This window comes from Leuresthes tenuis, unplaced genomic scaffold, assembly GCF_036924035.1.
Source record: "Leuresthes tenuis unplaced genomic scaffold, fLeuTen1.0.hap1 SCAF_15, whole genome shotgun sequence".
Classification (NCBI taxonomy): domain Eukaryota; kingdom Metazoa; phylum Chordata; class Actinopteri; order Atheriniformes; family Atherinopsidae; genus Leuresthes; species Leuresthes tenuis.
The window spans coordinates 15954909-15973778 of NW_027325369.1; the positions used below are offsets into that span (position 1 = coordinate 15954909).

General features: G+C 40.6%; 2 protein-coding genes across 2 annotated transcripts; both read right to left on the reverse strand.

Annotated features, from left to right (window-relative positions):
• Positions 1-74: 74 nt before the first annotated feature.
• kif3cb (kinesin family member 3Cb) lies at positions 75-7883 on the reverse strand. The gene is made up of 8 exons (XM_072365975.1): positions 6072-7883; positions 5862-5963; positions 5539-5661; positions 5277-5395; positions 4373-4489; positions 1912-2026; positions 1339-1517; positions 75-790 (listed from the first exon to the last, which is right to left on the reverse strand). The coding sequence occupies exons 1-8, from the start codon at positions 7464-7466 to the stop codon at positions 640-642; spliced, it is 2301 nt and encodes a 766-aa protein (XP_072222076.1). The 5' UTR covers positions 7467-7883; the 3' UTR covers positions 75-639.
• A 3038-nt stretch (positions 7884-10921) lies between these two features.
• hadhab (hydroxyacyl-CoA dehydrogenase trifunctional multienzyme complex subunit alpha b) lies at positions 10922-18759 on the reverse strand. Its single transcript, XM_072365993.1, has 20 exons — positions 18599-18759; positions 17800-17841; positions 17646-17716; positions 17431-17564; positions 17158-17296; positions 16939-17058; positions 15413-15515; positions 15114-15236; positions 14891-15009; positions 14657-14713; positions 14464-14573; positions 14157-14291; positions 13857-14028; positions 13669-13755; positions 13437-13577; positions 13217-13285; positions 12848-13043; positions 12624-12738; positions 12022-12167; positions 10922-11798 (listed from the first exon to the last, which is right to left on the reverse strand). The coding sequence occupies exons 1-20, from the start codon at positions 18663-18665 to the stop codon at positions 11653-11655; spliced, it is 2292 nt and encodes a 763-aa protein (XP_072222094.1). The 5' UTR covers positions 18666-18759; the 3' UTR covers positions 10922-11652.
• Between the last annotated feature and the right edge of the window lie 111 nt (positions 18760-18870).

Below are 18870 nucleotides of genomic sequence, written 5' to 3' on the forward strand. Positions count from 1 at the left end.
CAAGTATTCAAGTTTCCCACATTTATTTAAACAGTCACCGGCAAGGATTTGAGAATAACCAGTCAGCTCGAGATTATTGTCTGTTTTATTTTCATGTGTAAGCAAGTGTCACTTTTTTCGCACAGTCATGAAAAAATAAGGCAGCTAATCAAGAGAGCACTGCAAGCTTTCTCCACATTTTTGGCGCACAATTACATTGGCTAGAAATTGAAGCAACACACGATTAAGCATACAGCCACCGGCCACACCAGGAAGGTCTTCTCTTTTTAGGACCCTCAGCCACTTCGATAAGCCCTATTTGCTTTGGCAAAGACATGATACATTTCAAAGTCTTTTGTCTACAGGAAAAAAAAGACTAATTAAGTGGTACTATCTGAAGAAAAAATTAAATAAATACCCAATTATACTATTATATGCAAAACCTGGAAGTTTTCTCTGTGCTACACGTCAATTGGGCATGAAGATGGAAGCCAAGAAGAAACTGCATGTTTAGGTGGTGTGGAAAAACTAAAACATCCTAAACTAAAAGGAGGATGAGAGGATGTTTCAATCAAATAAAAAAAAAATGGCTAAACTTGAGTCAGGGGTGCCACACTGATCTAAGGCCAGTCCTACATAGTACAGATGTATTGACACAAATCAGGGGCTTGTTTGAAGTGAACCCCCCTGAGAAAGATAGGCAGCAGAGGATGGTCTTCGTCTCTGGGAGGGAGAGCAGCTCTGAAGTCCTGACGTCAGAGTCGTGGCTGATGAGGATGACGTGACGGATGCTGCTTGTGGTGCCAGATACCTGCAGTCCATGGGAAAGAAACTTATTTTTAAACGTCCCGTGTGTCTGAATAACAAAAACGCATCTACAACATTTAAAGCATAGCTTGTAAAAAAAAAAAAAAAAGACCGCTAAAACAATCAAATCAATGCAACACATTTTTTTTTGTTTGTTTTTTTGTCTGAAACAAGCGTTTCAGTCCTGAATTATCTTAATAAACCTCCACCTTGATAGGGAGATTTGATTTCCAATTCTAAGTTAATGCTTCAAACTCAATATGCCCAAATTTGAATGCTTTCTGATAAACACAGACATGTACAAAACTGAAGATAATTCTTAAATATATTTATTTTAACAGGACAAGTGTACTTTTGGTTGTTTCCTAATTTACTTCACATCAAATTTCTTGTTCTGTTGACAGATAATTTAGCTTATGTTACTTAATATCTATCCTGTGTATCTATCCTATATATCCTGTTCACGAGGCGTGAGTATACTGATGAACATGATAAAACTCATTAAACTGTTCTTCACAGGACATTGCTTTCTTTCCCCCGCCGTTTTCTTACCAGGATTGGGATTTTCGGACTCGTGATGCCGAAGCGGCGCCCTCTCTAACCGGCACACTTACGAGAAGATCCTGCATTAGCCTGGGAGAAAATGCTCTCTCCATGTGAGCACCATTAAGGTTCAAGGTGAACATGGTTGGTGGCGACATATCTAACTCCAACAGCATGATATTTTCAGCCTGCAAGAGTAGATGACAGTAATGGTGTGGGTTTAAAGGCAGAATTTCAGGCAGATATGTGCTGGAACAAATGTAGGACTGTTGTTTGTGTTTTCGAAGAAATATTTAGAGCCACGGATTGATAAGTAAAGCTTTGACTGCATTGTTGCTTTGCTGCAAGTAAACAGTGATTGCATTCTTTCTATTTATGGTGAAATTGTATCAGTATCACAATATGCATTTTTACATGAAATTAAACTAAATATGTAACTGTTAAATCTGTGAGTAGTTTCCATGACTACACCATCTTCACATCCTCAAGCGAAGAAAGTTGCTGTGAACATGGTCAATGGAAATAAGATCACCACATCACTCTTTTTCTGCCAACAGGCCTGGTAAATGTCCGACGACTGACCTGGTATCTAGAGGGGGCCCCAGTTGCTGTGGCAACAGCCATCTGTGCATATTGGCTGATTGGCCTCTTGTATCCCACAGCAGACAGAGGCCTTCTCTTGAACTGAGCTGGGGTGCTGGGAAAAGGACATGGAAAAGGATGGGTTCAGGATGGGTACTTCGAGATTGAACCCTTTAAAAACACACGCGTCACATGCAGTCAGCTGATCAGTTCCCACCAGAATATTCAATAATGCGGTTTTATCTCGCTATCTGCCACTCATCTGGACAAGTTTCTCAACAAAGAAAACAAAGGAGGCTGACCTGCCAGCTCTCTTTTGTATGAAGTAAGTGCTTTGTTTTGTCTTAACAATACCATAATGTCCAAACTGATTCTAAGAGTGCTGAAATGTACTTTTAAGCCACTTTCCTCAACCTTCTAATCTTTTTGCAGCCATTAGACAGAAAGTAAATATCAAATGTACAGTAAAATACTTTGTATATTTATCAAAGCATCTGAGGACATCTTGTCGTATTAGGTACCAAGTAGCAGCTCTTTTAAGCTGTGAGGTGGGGCCTCACAGTGCGTTCGAACTTTTAAATCCATAACATCCCACAGAGATGCTCTATTAGACTGATAGCCGTGGAAATTTGGAGGCCAAGCTGACACAATGATTATTTATTATGTTCCTGAAGAATTTTTGCAGTGAGGCAGGTGCATTATCCTGCTCAAAGAAGGAACTTCCATCAGAGAATCCCACGTATGTAAAAGGAGTCTGTGGTATCTGTCACAGTTTAGGCATGTTTTACATGTCAAAATAACATCTACATCAATTCAAGGACCAAACAGGTCCCAGCAGAATGTTCTCCAGAGTATCACATTGCCTCTGCTGGAGCCATGTAAAAAAAAAAAAAGAAGTGACAAAAGTGACAATTCACACCAGGCGTCCTTCTTGCATTGTTCAAGGGCTAAATTTAAATGCTTTCAGCTGCAGATAGGAGTTAGCATGGACACTCTGCTTGATCTATGGCTAATCAACAAGAGAGGTCAGAACTCCGGCAACACTAGTACTATTTTTTACTGATCAACTTGAGGTTGAGAGTTGGGTTAGGGACTGTTTTAAACCAAATGCTCTCCTGGGTTTGAATGAGAATAACGATGCCCTGAGACACACACTTGTGACATAACAGAATAATGCCTTAAATCCTTCTGATTCAAAGTGGAGGATTAAAAAAATACCGTAAAAACACTGAATATACAACATGAGTATACAATACAAATAAACCCTGAAAGCACCACAGAATCTTCCCTCAGAAAATTAACTTTTAAGGTAAAACAAGATGTCTTTCTTTTCCTGAGAAAATCAGCATTACCATCTCTCCTGTTGGGCCTAATCAACTCAGTGCCTGTAAAAAATAGAGATGAGAGGTGTTGGTTTTAAATAAAGTGTCTTGCACTGTACTGATTATATCTGCAGCTACACATCCCTATATGCAGCAAGCAGTGATGTACACTGTGAACTGAAACCATCCTCTCATAGGTATTTATTTAGCACTTTTATACTGCGAGCCACATTCACACACACTTTCATACTGCATTTCTAATTCTTTACAGTATTTGAATGTATTCAGTGTATCTTTCACTGTCGTAAATACGCTCATACACTAATGACTGCATAAGAGGGAAATGTCTTGCCCAGGAATGCAGAAATCAAACCACTGAGCCAGGCGACCGCTTCTGAGGAGGTAGAGTGGCCTCCTCAGTTCAGCTGTCAAATTGCCCTTGGGCAAGAGAATGAACCCCACAAAGAGTGTGTGTAAGACGGAGAAGAAGAACTTTAAAGCACTTTGAGTGGTCAACAAGACAAGAAAATAACTAAATAAATGCAATCTTTTAACCATTTATGTTTAAAGACAAGCAACTGAGGCTGCTGCAAAACGGAGCCGATGACCTCACAAAATAAGCTCAGCCAAAGGCTCCCATCAAGGCAGCCTTCTGTGCTACAAACTAAGGTATTCAACAATGTGCACTTCTCTTGTGGAGCCACCCATTGTTCTCCACATGCATGCTTAAGTCTTGGAAGCCCTGATAACCTGTTACCAATTCTCCATCCTTCTGACACTTTTTAAAGTGGCTCAGATTATCCCACCTGCTTATCTCCCACAGCTTGACAGTTGCTTCTGTGAGAAAGCTGATCAGTGTATGCTACTGTCACTGATTCACCTCGTGATCTTTTCTACTGAATGGGAATCTGAGCAACCAATTGTGTGAAATCAGGATTAAATTAAAAAGTTCAAGAGAACTACGATGGCTATAGCATAAAAAGCACAACTTGCATCCCTTTCACATAAAACCTTACAAACTGTAGCTGCATGACATAATGGTCCCTTCAGGTAGCAGATGGTGAGCCCACTGGTATTATGTTTCAGTGATCATTTACAATGTGATTATGATGATTTCAGTGTGAAATGCATTTACTGACCTCTCTGATGGAAGGACTGGTTGGAGGCTCCACTGATCCTCCTCACTATCAAAGAGCAGCCTGTTCATAATCTTGTTCTTCTCCTCAGGGGGTATAAAATTCTCAATCAGCAGATATCTGAAGTGTGCAACAAAGGTAAGTGAAAGTTGGCAAAGCATTTTATCAGTACCAAAGAACAATAATAAAAAAAAGCATTAATACTAATCTGTAATAGTGATTTAATTTAGGATACAGGCAAGCAGGACTGAAATATTGGCATAAAGAATGTTTCCCATAATAAAAAAAACATCATAGACCATCCAGATAAATTTGTATTATTTTCAAATGCTGTCTTGAAAGAAATATTCTATATTTTGATAGACAGTGTATTCACCATAAAAAAGACCATTTTACCAAACTGCAGTGTAATCTACTCTAAAAGGTAACAATTGTAGCTGTATTATGAAGACATTCCTCTCTTTTTATTAGGATGTGGTCTGTTAGTTTCTTTTTTCTTTTAAAAACAATGGCATTATATGAATTGGACTCATTTGGATTTGAATGAAATAGATTAGATTATCTTATGACTGGCTTTAACTGGACTGAATGATTGGTTTGAATCTTTGAAGTGTCTTGAGTTTACATTTGCATAAATTCGAATAAATGAAAAAACTCAACTGAATTGAATTATATTTCACATGTGTTTCAGTAACAGCGTAGCACTCAAAATGGGGTAGAAATTGTTTGTGCTTAGCAACCGAGATATATATTTATGACGCAATATTTTGCTGTGATAAAGTTGTCATGATGAAAATCTCAAATTATAGGGCTTTTTGTTTTAAAAAACAAAAAATAGTTTGATTTCCTCCTTACATTTACTAACTGAGCTGAGGATGATGACATCACTTATTTGTGGGCCACTTACTTGTACTTGAGCTCTCTGGTGAGTTCATTCTGTGTCTCCTCCAGCTCCTGTCTGGTTGTGATGTGTTCATTGACCATGTCTCTCATCTCTCCCTTCAACAGTCGTAGATTGGTATACAGCTACGCAGAAAGGATTGAAAAATGATGAAGAAAACAGTGATAGTGAAAATGATTATCAAACTACGAATGGGAAAGGATATCGAAAAATGAGATGTCTTTTGATATTATGCCACTGAGACACATTGGTGTGCGATTCATCTTACCCTCTTCAGCTTCTTTGTCTTGTGTTCCACCTCCTGCTGCAGTGAGGAGAAAGTCTCTTTCATTTCTAAGGTCTCCTCATCTTGCAACATCATCTCCTGCTGCATCTCTCTTTCTCGTCTTATCTGCAAATCAGGCGATCAAGGTAGTCAGCAGCACACCCTTAATATCTAAGACTGTTTCCAAAAGATCTTCCCGTGTAAGTTCAGATAACCTATTAATGTTTCATCAGAAGAAGAAAAGGCAACGCAGAGGGTAATATTTCAAGGGAGCAAACTTTTTTTCTACTTAAAAATAAAGGCCAATAAATCTTATTTATCATTACCTGCTCTGCAATTTCTTGTCTTTTCATCTCCAGCATCTTTTGTTGCTCATTGGTGTGATCAATGATAGTCTTACCTCCAACCAACAGTTTGCTCTCCATAGCCTGTGAACAAAGACACACAATAAATTATTAATGCAAATTTCTTTTGTTCCCTCTGTGCCTCATTTATCAGACATCATACTGATTAAAACATCTTCACCATTGCATCACCTTATATTTCTCTATGATCTTCTCCACAGCATCTTGATCCCACTGCATGTCCACCACACTTCTTCTATTATCATTCATGTGCTTTAACTTCTCAGTGCTCCTCTGGCAGGTCAGAGCCTTCTGGTTATCGGCTCCCTCTTTCATGCAATGCTTCCCATCTTCTTCCTCCTCAGCAGTCTGCCATATTTCTGCATCCCTCTCTCTAAGAATTTCTTCTTCCATATATTTACTCAATCTTTTGCTATTCCTCTTCTTCCTCCTCTCTTTTGCGAGCATCCCTCGCTCCTCTAGCTGAGCTTTCAAGCGTGCGATCTCCTCCTGAAACTCCCTCAGCAGGGCATCTTTGGGGTCCTCATTAATCCGGGGCTTGTTCTTGATTTTCTTGGCTCTGCTGGCATACCTCAGTGTGGCCAGGGATTCATCAAAGTTCTTGTGCGAAGGCCCCACTGTTGCTATCATGACAGTCTTTGCATTCCCACCTAGAGAGTCCTGGAGCAAGCGGGTCAATTTGGAGTCTCTGTAAGGGACATGGGTGCTCTTCCCATCCGCTAGAGCCGAGATGACATTCCCCAGCGCTGAGAGGGACAGGTTGATTTTGGCAGCTTCTTTCAGGCGCTTCCCTTTCGCACCCGTCTTGCTCTGACGCTCGCTGCCAGCCAGGTCAACCATGTTCAGCTTCCCAACACGGATATGATCCTCACCATCTGGACCTGTTTCACTGCACTCCACAGTTATGACGAAGATGGCATGAGAACGAGAGCTGCGCTCATTCATGTTCGTGAACCCAACAGATCTGGACTGGTTACCAAGGTTCATCACATGCTCAATCTCACTGGCATTCTTAGTCACCACTGAGGACAAGCCTCTAACATAAACGCCACAGTCAGGATTTTCCTTCAGTTCCAGTTTCTTGTTGTTATCTTTGCACATAAGATCCCTAATTTCCTCCTGGTAGATCTCAAGGTACGAGGACCTTACCAGGTATTTCTGATTCTGACTTCGGGAGATCTGTGTGAAAATGTGCTGAAATGAATTTGGTATAACGCCTCTTCTCTCTGGGTCGTTTGACACCCCTTGCATGGTGTGTGTTTTACCTGTCCCAGTTTGTCCATAGGCAAATATAGTGCCATTGAAGCCGTGGAGCACAGATTCCACCAGAGGTCTCACTGCATCATCATAAATGTCGCTTTGTTTTGAATTCCAGCCATACACTGAATCAAACGTGAACACTTTCATTGGCTCATCAGGTGGTGCCTTCGGGTTCCTGATGGTGATCTGCCCCAGTCTGTCATCAATCTCCAAAATGTTTTCATTGCCCGTCACCTCTTCTCTCCTGCTGAACGGCCGGCAGCGGACCACCACCCTCACCGCCTCGCAATGTCTGGCTTTAGACATTTTTTTTGGTTGCAGATAAAAAGCAAATCTGTCCTCGCCCCGTTACAAAGTCATTATCTCTAGCAGTTTGACAATTCGTCCTCCCTGTACAGTTGCAGCAGCCTCAATTCTATGTGATGACACCGGCAAAACAAGTCAGACACGCCTCATGTGAACCAATATGAGCCGCGATGGTCCCCCGAAGACCGCAGCGTCTCCTCCGCCCTCAGCATCTTTTCAGAAAGGAGGCGACGTGATGCGATGCTGAAGGATAGCGCTGAGGAAAAAACCAGCCAGCCAGGCCGACCAAGCCCACACAGCATCCCCGAGGTACACACCCTGCTCTGCGGACAATAGAAATAAGACATGTGACCTGCGCGACGAATGGGCTTTGAGCGGAGTTTGTTGAGGTACAAAGATATGATCCAATTATGTGATGGTGATAAATCACTCCCTGAGCGCGTCACCATGAAAAACTAGGTTGAGGACAGAAACTAAATTTTTATTGTCGCCTGACGTCCTGACCGAGCCACATTTCTCGGTGTACAAAAGAAAAAGAAAAAAAAAAGATAAATAAATACACTCGCAATAGGTCTAACTAAGATTAAATACAATAGTGTTCTATTTTTTAATCGAGTTGACGTTTTCTTAACATATCTAGATGCGTTTATGGCATAAACGTGCACTCATAAAATCGAGTAGAGAAAAATTTATGAAGAAAGAAAATCTTCAACTTTTTTGCTGCCATGATACACACCCACCCAATTTAATGCAATCTCATCTTCAGGAAGACGCACATTTTTGGGAGGATTTCTCATTCATTCAGTTTGAAATAGTCTTTCCTCCTGTATTAGTACTTCCGTTTTTGTTGAATGTGTTCAATAAAAAAAATGTAACTCTAAAGGAAGGATTTTAGATTATTTTTGCCATTTCACTTCTAGACATAATGAATAGTTTTGTTATTTTATCTACAACACTTTGCAAATGTCTTTATGTTTTATATTTTGCTTCCAGACTGTCTTGTCATCTTTAAAAGTGGTCTTGAGCAACAGTTGTCTAGGCTGTCTGAAGGTCTTACAAAGTTTTTCTCTGGACATTGCCTGCTTGTTCGCTCACCTTCAGTCCAGCCCTTTTGCCTCACCCTGGAGAATGTAATTTGTTGTTGTTTGTTTGGGAAACCACCTAACATTGATCATTTAACCAGTATCCATTAAGCATTCCGTTCCAACCAACCTGTTGCAAAGACGTAATTTCTTCCCATTTTACAAAAAATGCTGCAGTTAAAACAGTTTGACAGACATGAAACAGTATCTTCTGAACCATCAAGGCGATTCGCAAGACGCTATCAACAGAGAACTTGGTATATCTCGGCATGGTCTTTAAGAAACAGGAAAAAAATTCAGCAAAGACCTGACACAGGACCTGAGAGATGCATCTGGACCTACAGTTGATCCGTCTACTGTTCACTGAGGCCTCATCAGAAATGTTTTCCATAGAGGGGTGGCTGTCGAGAAGCCATTGTTAAGGAAGAGAAATGGGGAGAAAAGTCTGAGGTGGACTGAAAATGAGTGGCAACAGGTCTGATGTGGCGATGAATCCTCTCTTCAAACCCCCTTGAATAACTGCTCAACATTATGAAGCAGTGTGGAGACAATCTTGACAGAAAACGGAGCAAAAGGCAGCCAACGACACAACGAAAAGCTTTGGAATGTCCTTCAAGAAGCCTGGAAAACTCTTCTTGAAGACCACTTAAACAAGTTACAAGCTTGTCTTAGAGGGCTCAGGCTGTGTTGAAGAAGGTGCCAACTCCAAACTATTGTAATTCTGGGTCATTAGCATTGTGCAAACTCTGATTTTGACTTATATACAAATTTCAGTAAATTCCTGCATATATTTCCTGTTTTTACTTTAACATAGTAATATATTTGTGAAAACACAGTCAATATCCAGCTATGTTATGAGTAAGTCACATTTATGATTTAAGGGTATTGATATTTAAACTGGAGGAAAGGTTTCATGCGTTTCAGTTCTCAGTAAAATGTTCAGAAACAATACTTTGTCACAAATATTTTAATCCCTAGACATTAGCAAATAATCTGTTTTGCCAAACCATTACTGCGTCTGGCTTCAGTTACTTGTAGGCATTTCTGTTTTCAGTCACGTCTTGACCAGGTTTTTCTCCCTGACTCCGACCCCTCCGCCTCACCCAGTCTGAGGAGTGTGTCTCTTGGAATAGACATATGGTCCTTTCCAGGCTCAGAACTACAAAACGCACTATTCGGCACAACACTTAGACCGATGTCTTTTCATTTTTAAAGTTCTACATGTGAAAGGCTAGAGGATAGAAGACCAACAAACCTACCTGAGACGTTCTTTCTCTCTCTGTCCCTGTCTGAGTCCACCTCTGTTCTCGCCTGTTGTTCTTTTTTTTATAAACATTTTTATTAGTACGTCACACATCTTTCTTATAAGACTTTCTAAAACTGCCTTTCATATCACTTGGGCCAATTTACTTACTCAATGTTTCGTTGCATTGTCCGAAAATGTCCGATATTTCTTTTTGTTTTCTCTACTATGTCAACTCATCTGGCTGCCTGACAAGTAGACACACACACAAAATGCATGAGAAGCAACATTTCTTACTGAGCCCCTTTTATACCCAATTCTGACACCCTCACCTGTCACCAGTTTATCTAACGATTGTAAAATCTTCCATACCACAGTTTCTTGTACATTCTTTAAACTTTTCTGCCTTCGTTGGCTTCTCTCCCAACTTCTCTTGAGTCTGTTGTTTCTTTATGAGTTTATGCATCCAGAAAGCGTGGAAGTCAGTGAAGAACCTGAAAATCCTTTTCTTTTTGCCTGTTAAATAAAAGTTCAAGCAAATTAACAAGTTAGATTTGAACTTTTTGTTGCATTTTATAAAACGTCCCAACTTTTCTGGACACAAAAGTTGCACATGAATGCACTCATATACAAAATATCTGAAAAAAAACCCAATGATTTAGAGTTGATAACCAATTTAATAACACAGTTGATCACAATCTCAACTGTTAGGATTATCAGAAAATCAGTGGAAGCCCTGGATATGTAGAACCTGACTCTTAGTGTAAGCCGCCTTTATTTCAGATTCTGAATAAAAATCAGTGAAACATCTTTTCTGAGCTGTTTAACACTCCTGCATGTGCCCAAATTTGTGCACAGGTATTGAAATCTAGTAAAGAAAAAAAAATCTGTTGTGAACTTTTATCGGGCCTCACTGAGGCATGTTAGAAAAAAACATGTTAGAATTTTATTTGGCAACAGCAGCAAAACAAGACTTACACATTTCATGGCAACAGGGAATCCTCCATCCACAACCTTTTTTTAGATTAGAATAAAACTCATGGTACAAACCTCCACCTCTGATCTTAAGAAACTCTCCTTTGACCAGCATATGAACAAAAGCTGAAAAAAGAAATAAATCAACAGCAGAGTTTATTCAATAAGAAATTTTTATTGAATCCTCACATTTACACCGTTCTCCAAACCGAGCAAGAAAGCCTTTAATGTACAAAAAAAAAAAAAAAACCAAGACACTTGCTGAGCCACACCTGTAGACATTCATCAGCCGTCAAGAATGAAATTGCCAATCGGTGTTTAATTCTTTTGCATTCTTTACAGTTGCAATGTGTAAATAATTAGCCTCCATATACCCCTCAATCTATACATCAAGTGAAAATCATTTAAGTAAAAAAACAAAAACAATAAACTTCCACTTTTGCCATGATACACTCAGTCGTGAGTTTATTAGGTACACCTGAGTAAAGGGAATGCAGTCTGTAATAGTCCACCTCTATCAAAACAGTTGGAGAGGGTTTAATTGAAGTTCATGATCATATTGGAGGCTTTGGTGCAACCCATTTTCAATCAGCGAGTATAGGCTAAGTACAACACGGTAGCAGCAAAACACACACCTGCCAGAAACTGCATCCTCCAAAACGATCATTAAATTTAATCCTCACCATAAAAAGCCTTATGACTGACGAAGATAGGAATTACTGCAGGACTCCTTGATTAGACACCATTACATACGGTAAGGTGCACCCAATAAACAGTCAAAGTGTATTTTCAGCACATCTGTCCCCACCCCTGTTATTAATGTTAGGCACATTCTAGTGGCAGACTGGAGTTTTATTATGAGCTACTGGCACACGTGGCGATTCGGTCACTTGTGGAATTTCTTGCTGGAATCTTTTGCGTGATCCAGTAGGAGCTGGCATGGTGTGAACTGATTCCCGTAGACGGCTTCATACTTCCTCATCTTCTCGACAAGTTTGTCGGCGCCAAAGCTGTCCACGAAACGGAAAGGTCCTGAAAGCATCAAGATGTCATGTTAGAAAAAGCAGCACGTCAACACTCCCGAGGTTCAGCTGAGTGAACTGAAGCGACGCAAAAAGAGCCGAACAGCTAACTTGTCCTGCTGCTTCGTCGCTTCCGTTTAATTTCATGTGAGAAAGAGAACAGATTCTATCATTTGGTAAGAGGATACAGACACAAGCAGCTCAGCGGACAATGATAAAAGCTGCACACTGACCTCCAAGGTAAGGGGGGAATCCCAGCCCAAACACAGCCCCGATGTCTCCTTCCAGCGGGTTGTTCAAGATGCCTTCTTGCAAACACAGCACAGCTTCGTTTACGAACCGAGAAACGAGCCTGTACTGCACATCGGAGTCTGATGAACTGTAAAAACATGCACATTCTTCAGTAAGAACAAAGAGTTTACATAGCAAACGCGGGAGTAAATATGTATGCATTTGTCCTAATAACCCGTGTTACATATGCAGTTGTATGGAGAAGTCGCCGCATGAAGATCAATAAACATAATAGAGAACAAGTTTCCCCTGAAGGCCGCAGGATTAGCCATATAAACCAAGTTAATTTGTTGTGCTTTCATTTGGTACAAATGTCAAGCACTTTCAGTATGCCAATTCAACAATGAAAGCCTCAGCTGGATGCACCGATTTCCCACTTCAAGCCATTTTAAGTCGAGCTAAATCACGGACTACTGCCATGGGACGTTTAGCGCTGCAGCTTTGTGAGCAAACTTGGACCCCGGCACAGTGTGACTTCACATATGCAGTATGGGGATTTAAATTGTTGCCTTCCTTCTTCTGCAATCATCTAATGTGGACTTACACTGAGGGGTTTGGGGTCATCTTGTATGTCTCAAGGATGTCTCCAATATCTGGGTTGACCTCTTTGCCTTTCCTTCCTGGCTCGTAGATGTAGCAACCCTTTCCTGATTTGCGACCTTAACAAAAAAAAAACACTTAAATTAATACATTTTCAAAATAAATCAAAACTAAAGGGATTCATTCCAATGAAAATGGGGCACGGTACTTGAATGTGACTGCCCGTACCTTTAAATCCCAGGTCCACCATGGTCTTTAACACCTCAACATTTCCACCACCGAAGCGGGAGCCAAAAGCTTTGCCGAGGTCCTCGGCCACATGGGCTGCAACGTCAATACCGACCTCATCAGCCAGTGTCGCCGCGCCCACTGGGAACCCGAAGGTTGTTGTGAGTGCATCCAATTTCTTGGGGTCAATCCCTTCCTGTATGTGTATCAGGATACAATAATATGTAAAAAAAAAAAAAAAGAAATACCAAATGTTTACTCTGTTCATCTTATACCCGTGTCTGTATAAAAAAAACCCCACCAAAACAACTTATTTGGAATGAGAGGCACTGAGCTCACAGCTGGATTTTGTATAGCAACACTACTAACCTGAAGCACTCGTACTGCTTCAGCCAACATGGGAGCCAAACACCTTGTTGTATAGAATCCAGGTCCATCCTACAATGAAATTCGAGTCATGTGATTATTAATCTGAATTATCGTGCTAAACATAATGGCGACCATTCAAGCTTCTGCGGGTTGCCAAAGCTCTTTTGTCAATTTTGCTACATTAAAAATGAGGGGAAACAGACAGAGCAGCAAATCTTACCCCAACAACGATGATGACTTTACCCTGCTTTAGGCCAACTGCCACAGCAGAGGCTGTAGTGTCTTTTGAGGTCGTATCAGTGGTTATAATCTCAAGAAGCTGCATCTTGTCCACTGGGGAGAAGTAGTGCATTCCAATCACCTACGGATGCAAAGCAAAAATTCTAATCATTTTTCTTCCAAATAAGAAGCATACTTGTGTTTCTAAGCCACAAAAATGTCCAAGCTCAAACCTTGTCTGGTCTTTTGCTGGCAGCAGCAATGTCCTTGATAGGTAGAGCAGATGTGTTGCTGGCAAAAATGCAGTGAGGTGGGACCACCTGCAGAGAAACGTCTGTCAGATCAGAGCTCGCTGGATCAAGTCCGACGAGCGGAAATTAAAAATGATACTGATACTGAGCCACTTTTAAGTCACACTTACAGCCTCCACCTCCTTCAGGACCGCATGCTTGATGTTAATATCCTCAAACACGGCTTCAATAACCATGTCCACCTTTTCAAAGCCCCTGTAGTCCAACTGGCCCGTCAGGTTTGACAGTAAGGAGTCTCTCTGAAACGACGTGATGTTCTTCTTTTTTGTCTTGTCATTGAGCCTAATCAAAAATGAAAGTCAACAAAATGCTAAAACAGCTACTTTTTAAAAAAAAATATATATAAAATCAGGTACTCGAAAGCTTAAGGTTGTTTTTATGACTACATGAGAATATGAAAATCCGCCCACCCTTTGTAGACCTGCTGCTCTCCCCGGGCCAGTCCAGCCACAGTGGTGTCCTTGAGGATTGTGTGCACACCTTTGTCCACAGTCACCTGGGCGACACCCGCTCCCATCAGACCTGCTCCCAAGATGGCAAGAGTCCTACCGGTAAACGACAAAGATGGACGAGTCATCTACCATTAAACGCAGAACCATCTGTCACCAGCCACGATTCAACCTTTACCGAGATGGTTTCCAATAAAAAACACTGAGCAGGTGCCAAATATCTCACATCAGGCTTTACTTATACGTGAGGACGCCATGCAAAACTTACTTCACTTCTCTTTCGGGAGTTCCAAAGCGATTCTTCTTACAGGCAACTTGGCCATGGTACAGACCAATCAGGGCTCTCGATTCCGAGGTTCTTGCCAACTCACCAAAATTCTGTAACAAACGGTAAAAGATGTGCGATATTCAGTCTACTAAAATAACATCTAACATTGCAAATAACAGGCACAAAACTTTACCTGAGACTCTGCCAAGTATCCAGCCACAGGACCCTGTTCAACTCCAGTTTTCACACTCTGAAGGGAAAAGATAAGAAAAGCTCTCAGAATTGAGAGAAAACCAAAGAGTGAGATGCTGCTATAAGAGGGTGAATTACACAAGCCGACTGCTTATTTCTCCCAACATTGCTTTTCATTCCAGCAATTCATATTTACAGATACAGAAGTTGAAGGAAAGAAGGACGTTTTACTCACTTCAATGATTTTCAGGGGTCCTGGATAAAGCCCCTTGCTCTGCTTCATTACTTTACCGTGTACCGTCTTGTAAATTTGATTTCGCACAAACTCAAAGCTCATCACATAGTCCTGAATTTCTGCAGTGACAGAATAAAATTAAAAATTAAACAAAATCACTTCATAATAAAAACCCTCTTGAGTGACTACAGAATCAACTCAAAGGAAAGGCACCACAGCTTACTCTGCATCATGCCTTTCTCTTTGTGAAGAAGAATCTTCTTATTGACAATCCCTCTGGCACATTCAATGGCAACCTCTTCCAGGTAGTCTATTGTTCTTTCCTCTGGACTCTTCAGCCCAGGTCCTGTAACACGAGGGGGAAAAAGAAAACACGGAAAGGTTCATTTATCTAACAAATTACATCCTCACAACTGAATGATGTCCAGTGAAGGTTCAGAGATTAAGACTATGTTCAGCAATACTTTAACCTACTCATCTGAAGCAGTTCATTTTGAAATGTGAGTCAAGATGAATGTTTACCTAGAGGGTCTACTAATTGGTCAACGAGGCCCATCTTCTTGGCTTTATCTGCTCGGATGTTTCTTCCTGTCAGCATCATGTCAAAGGCATTTGGAAGACCAACCTACAGGTTATAAAAACGGATGCATGGAAACTGGTTAATCGATGTTGTGGTGATAATGTGCAAAATGCAACGCGGGCTTCTCCTTGGCCAACGCCATTTATCTAAAGAGCTCAACCGATGATAAAAACTGGTATTATGTTTTTGAAATGGTGGCAGTGAGCCAGCCGGTGCCACGCTTTGTGCAAAACGAAATGACGTCATTTTACGTGGCGCAGGCATTTTGAAAATAGGTTGTGGCAGAGACAGATACACCTGCTGTGTGTTCTCTCTCCATTTTGAGAGGTATTAATATAGCTGGGTTATTACACACTGCTATTTCAAACCGTAGGCTTAAAAAAAGAAAAAATCTTGTCCAGCTGCATTGGTCAAGGGAAAAAAAAAAAAAAAAAGAGAAAAAAAACTGCTTGTCAGAATGACAAGAATACAAAGCGACCTAATGGGAAAGTGAACTCTTTACTTCTTCACAACTGAAACTTAAGCAATAACTCCATCAGCTACATACACAGAATTTAACTCTTCATTGTCGTTATCTTGTCTGAAGATACTTTTTAAATATCAGCTCATGTTGTAAGAAATACATTTTTTTTTTATTTTTATAAAATGCTGAAATGATTAAGTCTAATTATAGTTTTTTTTGTGTTTAAATCAAATTATTATAATCAAATCATAATTGAATAACCAAACTAATTTCTTCAGGCTTATTGAACTGCCGTCCTTTTCTGGGGCACCACTTCCTGTAATTCTAAATGGGAAACGATCAGTCCGCACTGACAACAAATGTCTGTGCGTGTGAGTTAAGGTCCAAAATGAATATTCACTGAGGAACAAATGAGGAGAAATTTAGGTTTTTGCACATCAGTAAATTGAGTGACTGGCAAGCACCGTGTTTTTTTTTATTTCTTAATTTTATACTGTCAGAGACTAACATGAACCTCACTGTGCATCAGATCAACCAAATGGGAGCAGTTTAACACAGTGGAACTGAATGGTTTTTAACTTGAGAGTTCAGAGTAAAGCTGATGTTATTCATTCATAGTTGTCTAAGCGTGACACAAAAGGAGGCAATTACTTTTCATCAAACGGTTTATGGTAGAATATCAGAGGGGGGACCAAAAAAAAAACCAGCTGGTAAATGTTTCTCAGTTTATCTGCTGTTGGCAGAGAGCCAGCAACTATAATTTTGGACCAGGTGTCTGGCCTGTAAAAGCAGTGCACTAATGCAACTTGTTTCAGAGGCAATAAGTCCCAATCCTGAACAACTGTGTGCCTCAACACTCGATGAGATAAACTGGGGGATAAGCTGTCTGTCACAGAATCCTTTGCGTACCATCTGTGAAATGCTTTCGTACTCATCAAAATGTCAATCAAATCAACCAGTGACGCAAATTATTGAAAGATTTAGGAAGAATAATTTAAATCAAACCATTTTGGGGAGTCTCTGTGTACCACCAGCTCCAGGTAGAAGGCCCAGCATTACTTCAGGAGTACCGAGAACTGTTTTCTTGCTCTTTGTTGCTACTCGGTACTGACAGGCGATGGCAAACTAAAAGAAAAAAAAAAAAACACAGAAAACCCAGTGCAGTTTTATCATTCGCCCTTTTCAAATATACAGTTTATGGCTGGGAGGGTTTGGTATATCTACCTCTAAGCCTCCTCCTAAGCAAGAGCCGTTGATGGCAGCAACAACAGGCTTTGGAGATTTTTCAATCTTCTCAAACATCTTCTGCCCTTCCTGAGAAAGTTTAGTAACCTCCTCTGCACTGTTGCAGGCCTGGATCATGCTGTGTTGGATCAAGAGGGTTTTTAATTGATTCCACAAAATTGAAGACAGGATGAGTCATTTGAGATTTTATTCAGAAACACTTCATGGTCATGCTTAAGGTGTAGATTTAGATTAAAGGGGGGTCTCTCTTACTTAATATCAGCTCCTGCAATGAAGCATCCAGGCTTTGAGGAGATGAGGACAGCACTTTTGACAGCATCGTTGGCCCACACTTCATTCATTACTTCTATCATCTCCTTTTGCATTTGAACTGACAGTGTGTTAACCTGTAGGGAGAAGTGACAATTACGGTCTTCTGCATATTTCAGAAAGGTGCACACTTACATCTGTTTTGAGTCAGTTCCCACCTTGGAGTTTGGATCATTGACTCGTACAACAGCCACATCGTCCTTGACCTCATAATTCACATGGGTTCGGGCTAAAAATAGAGAAGGAACAGTGAAATTATCGCAATGGACAACAAGGTATCCAATTTTTTTCATATCATAATTTTGACATTACCAAGCATGGTGGGAGCTACTGAGAAGGTGCGACAGGTAATGCCTGAAAAAGGAAGAGAAACAAAGAGTTACTTATTTGCAGTTATATGCAATATCAGTTATATTAGGAGTTCTCCAACCTGCTTCTCAATGCCTAGCTCCACCTAGCTGCACGACATTATTGAAAAGATTATATTCAACCCAAATCAACTATAACTCGTAAAATATCCTCGTAAAATAAACATATCGGTTGTATATGATCCGTTCTCATATGACTGCCGTGACCTCAGTCGGTCTCAGCCATGCTGTGCAATGCACTGGAAAATGACCCTTCACCTACATTCTCCGCCTACAAGACACAGTGGCCAACACAATGGCAAATGAATGGCACAACACGTTAAATCTCCGTCTAAACGGTTCAAACACGGCCTCCACTGGTACAACGTCAAGTTGGAACTTCAAGAAAACAATTTATCTCCACCATTCATTCTAAATCAGACCCTCTCCGACTCCAGCCAGTCGGTAGCAGCAGGCTAGTTAGCACACGTAGCAAGTTTATCCTAAAGTTTGCTACCTCTAACAAAAAAGTTTAAGTACAAGGACAATCTAGTTAAATGTTCTCTAGTATATACGTTTATTGAAATATCAAGGAGAACGTGTTTTAACTATTACTACCACACATTTCTACATGAGATTCTTCGGAGCTAGCAGCTAATCTAACAAGCTAATTATCTGTCTAAGTCACTCGGCAAACCCCCGTTTTCAAAATCGTTCTGCACACGTTTTCTTCAAACTTAATCCACATAACACGTATATACTACCTGAATTGAGAGCATATCTCCTTGTTGACAATTTGGAGAGAACACCGAGGGCTCGAACACAAGCCATGTTGGAGCGGAGGTCAGTCTGTGGTGCTGTGTCGAGGAGCTAGCTGACTCGCTCGCTGTCAAAGTGCTATCATTGGTGCTTCAGCGTACAAGAAGAAGCAAATTTACCGACTTTGGACACTTCCTGAAAATGATCACTCGGACAAGAAACTGATTGGCTGTCACCGAACAATCCCACATTTCATTGGTCACCTTTAAAGACCAAG

What these genes read in the sequence shown, in the direction of transcription:
- kif3cb (XM_072365975.1), bottom strand. Translation starts at nt 7,466, where the DNA reads ATGTCTAAAGCCAGACATTGCGAGGCGGTGAGGGTGGTGGTCCGCTGC. An exon ending in ACCAGAGAGCTCAAGTACAA is followed by an intron (nt 4,490 to 5,276) that starts GTAAGTGGCCCA and finishes TGCACACTTCAG; the next exon opens with ATATCTGCTGATTGAGAATT. An exon ending in GGGCCCCCTCTAGATACCAG is followed by an intron (nt 1,518 to 1,911) that starts GTCAGTCGTCGG and finishes CTACTCTTGCAG; the next exon opens with GCTGAAAATATCATGCTGTT.
- hadhab (XM_072365993.1), bottom strand. Translation starts at nt 18,665, where the DNA reads ATGGCTTGTGTTCGAGCCCTCGGTGTTCTCTCCAAATTGTCAACAAGG. An exon ending in GCTTAGGAGGAGGCTTAGAG is followed by an intron (nt 17,059 to 17,157) that starts GTAGATATACCA and finishes TTTTTCTTTTAG; the next exon opens with TTTGCCATCGCCTGTCAGTA. An exon ending in AGAGAAAGGCATGATGCAGA is followed by an intron (nt 15,010 to 15,113) that starts GTAAGCTGTGGT and finishes CTGTCACTGCAG; the next exon opens with AAATTCAGGACTATGTGATG.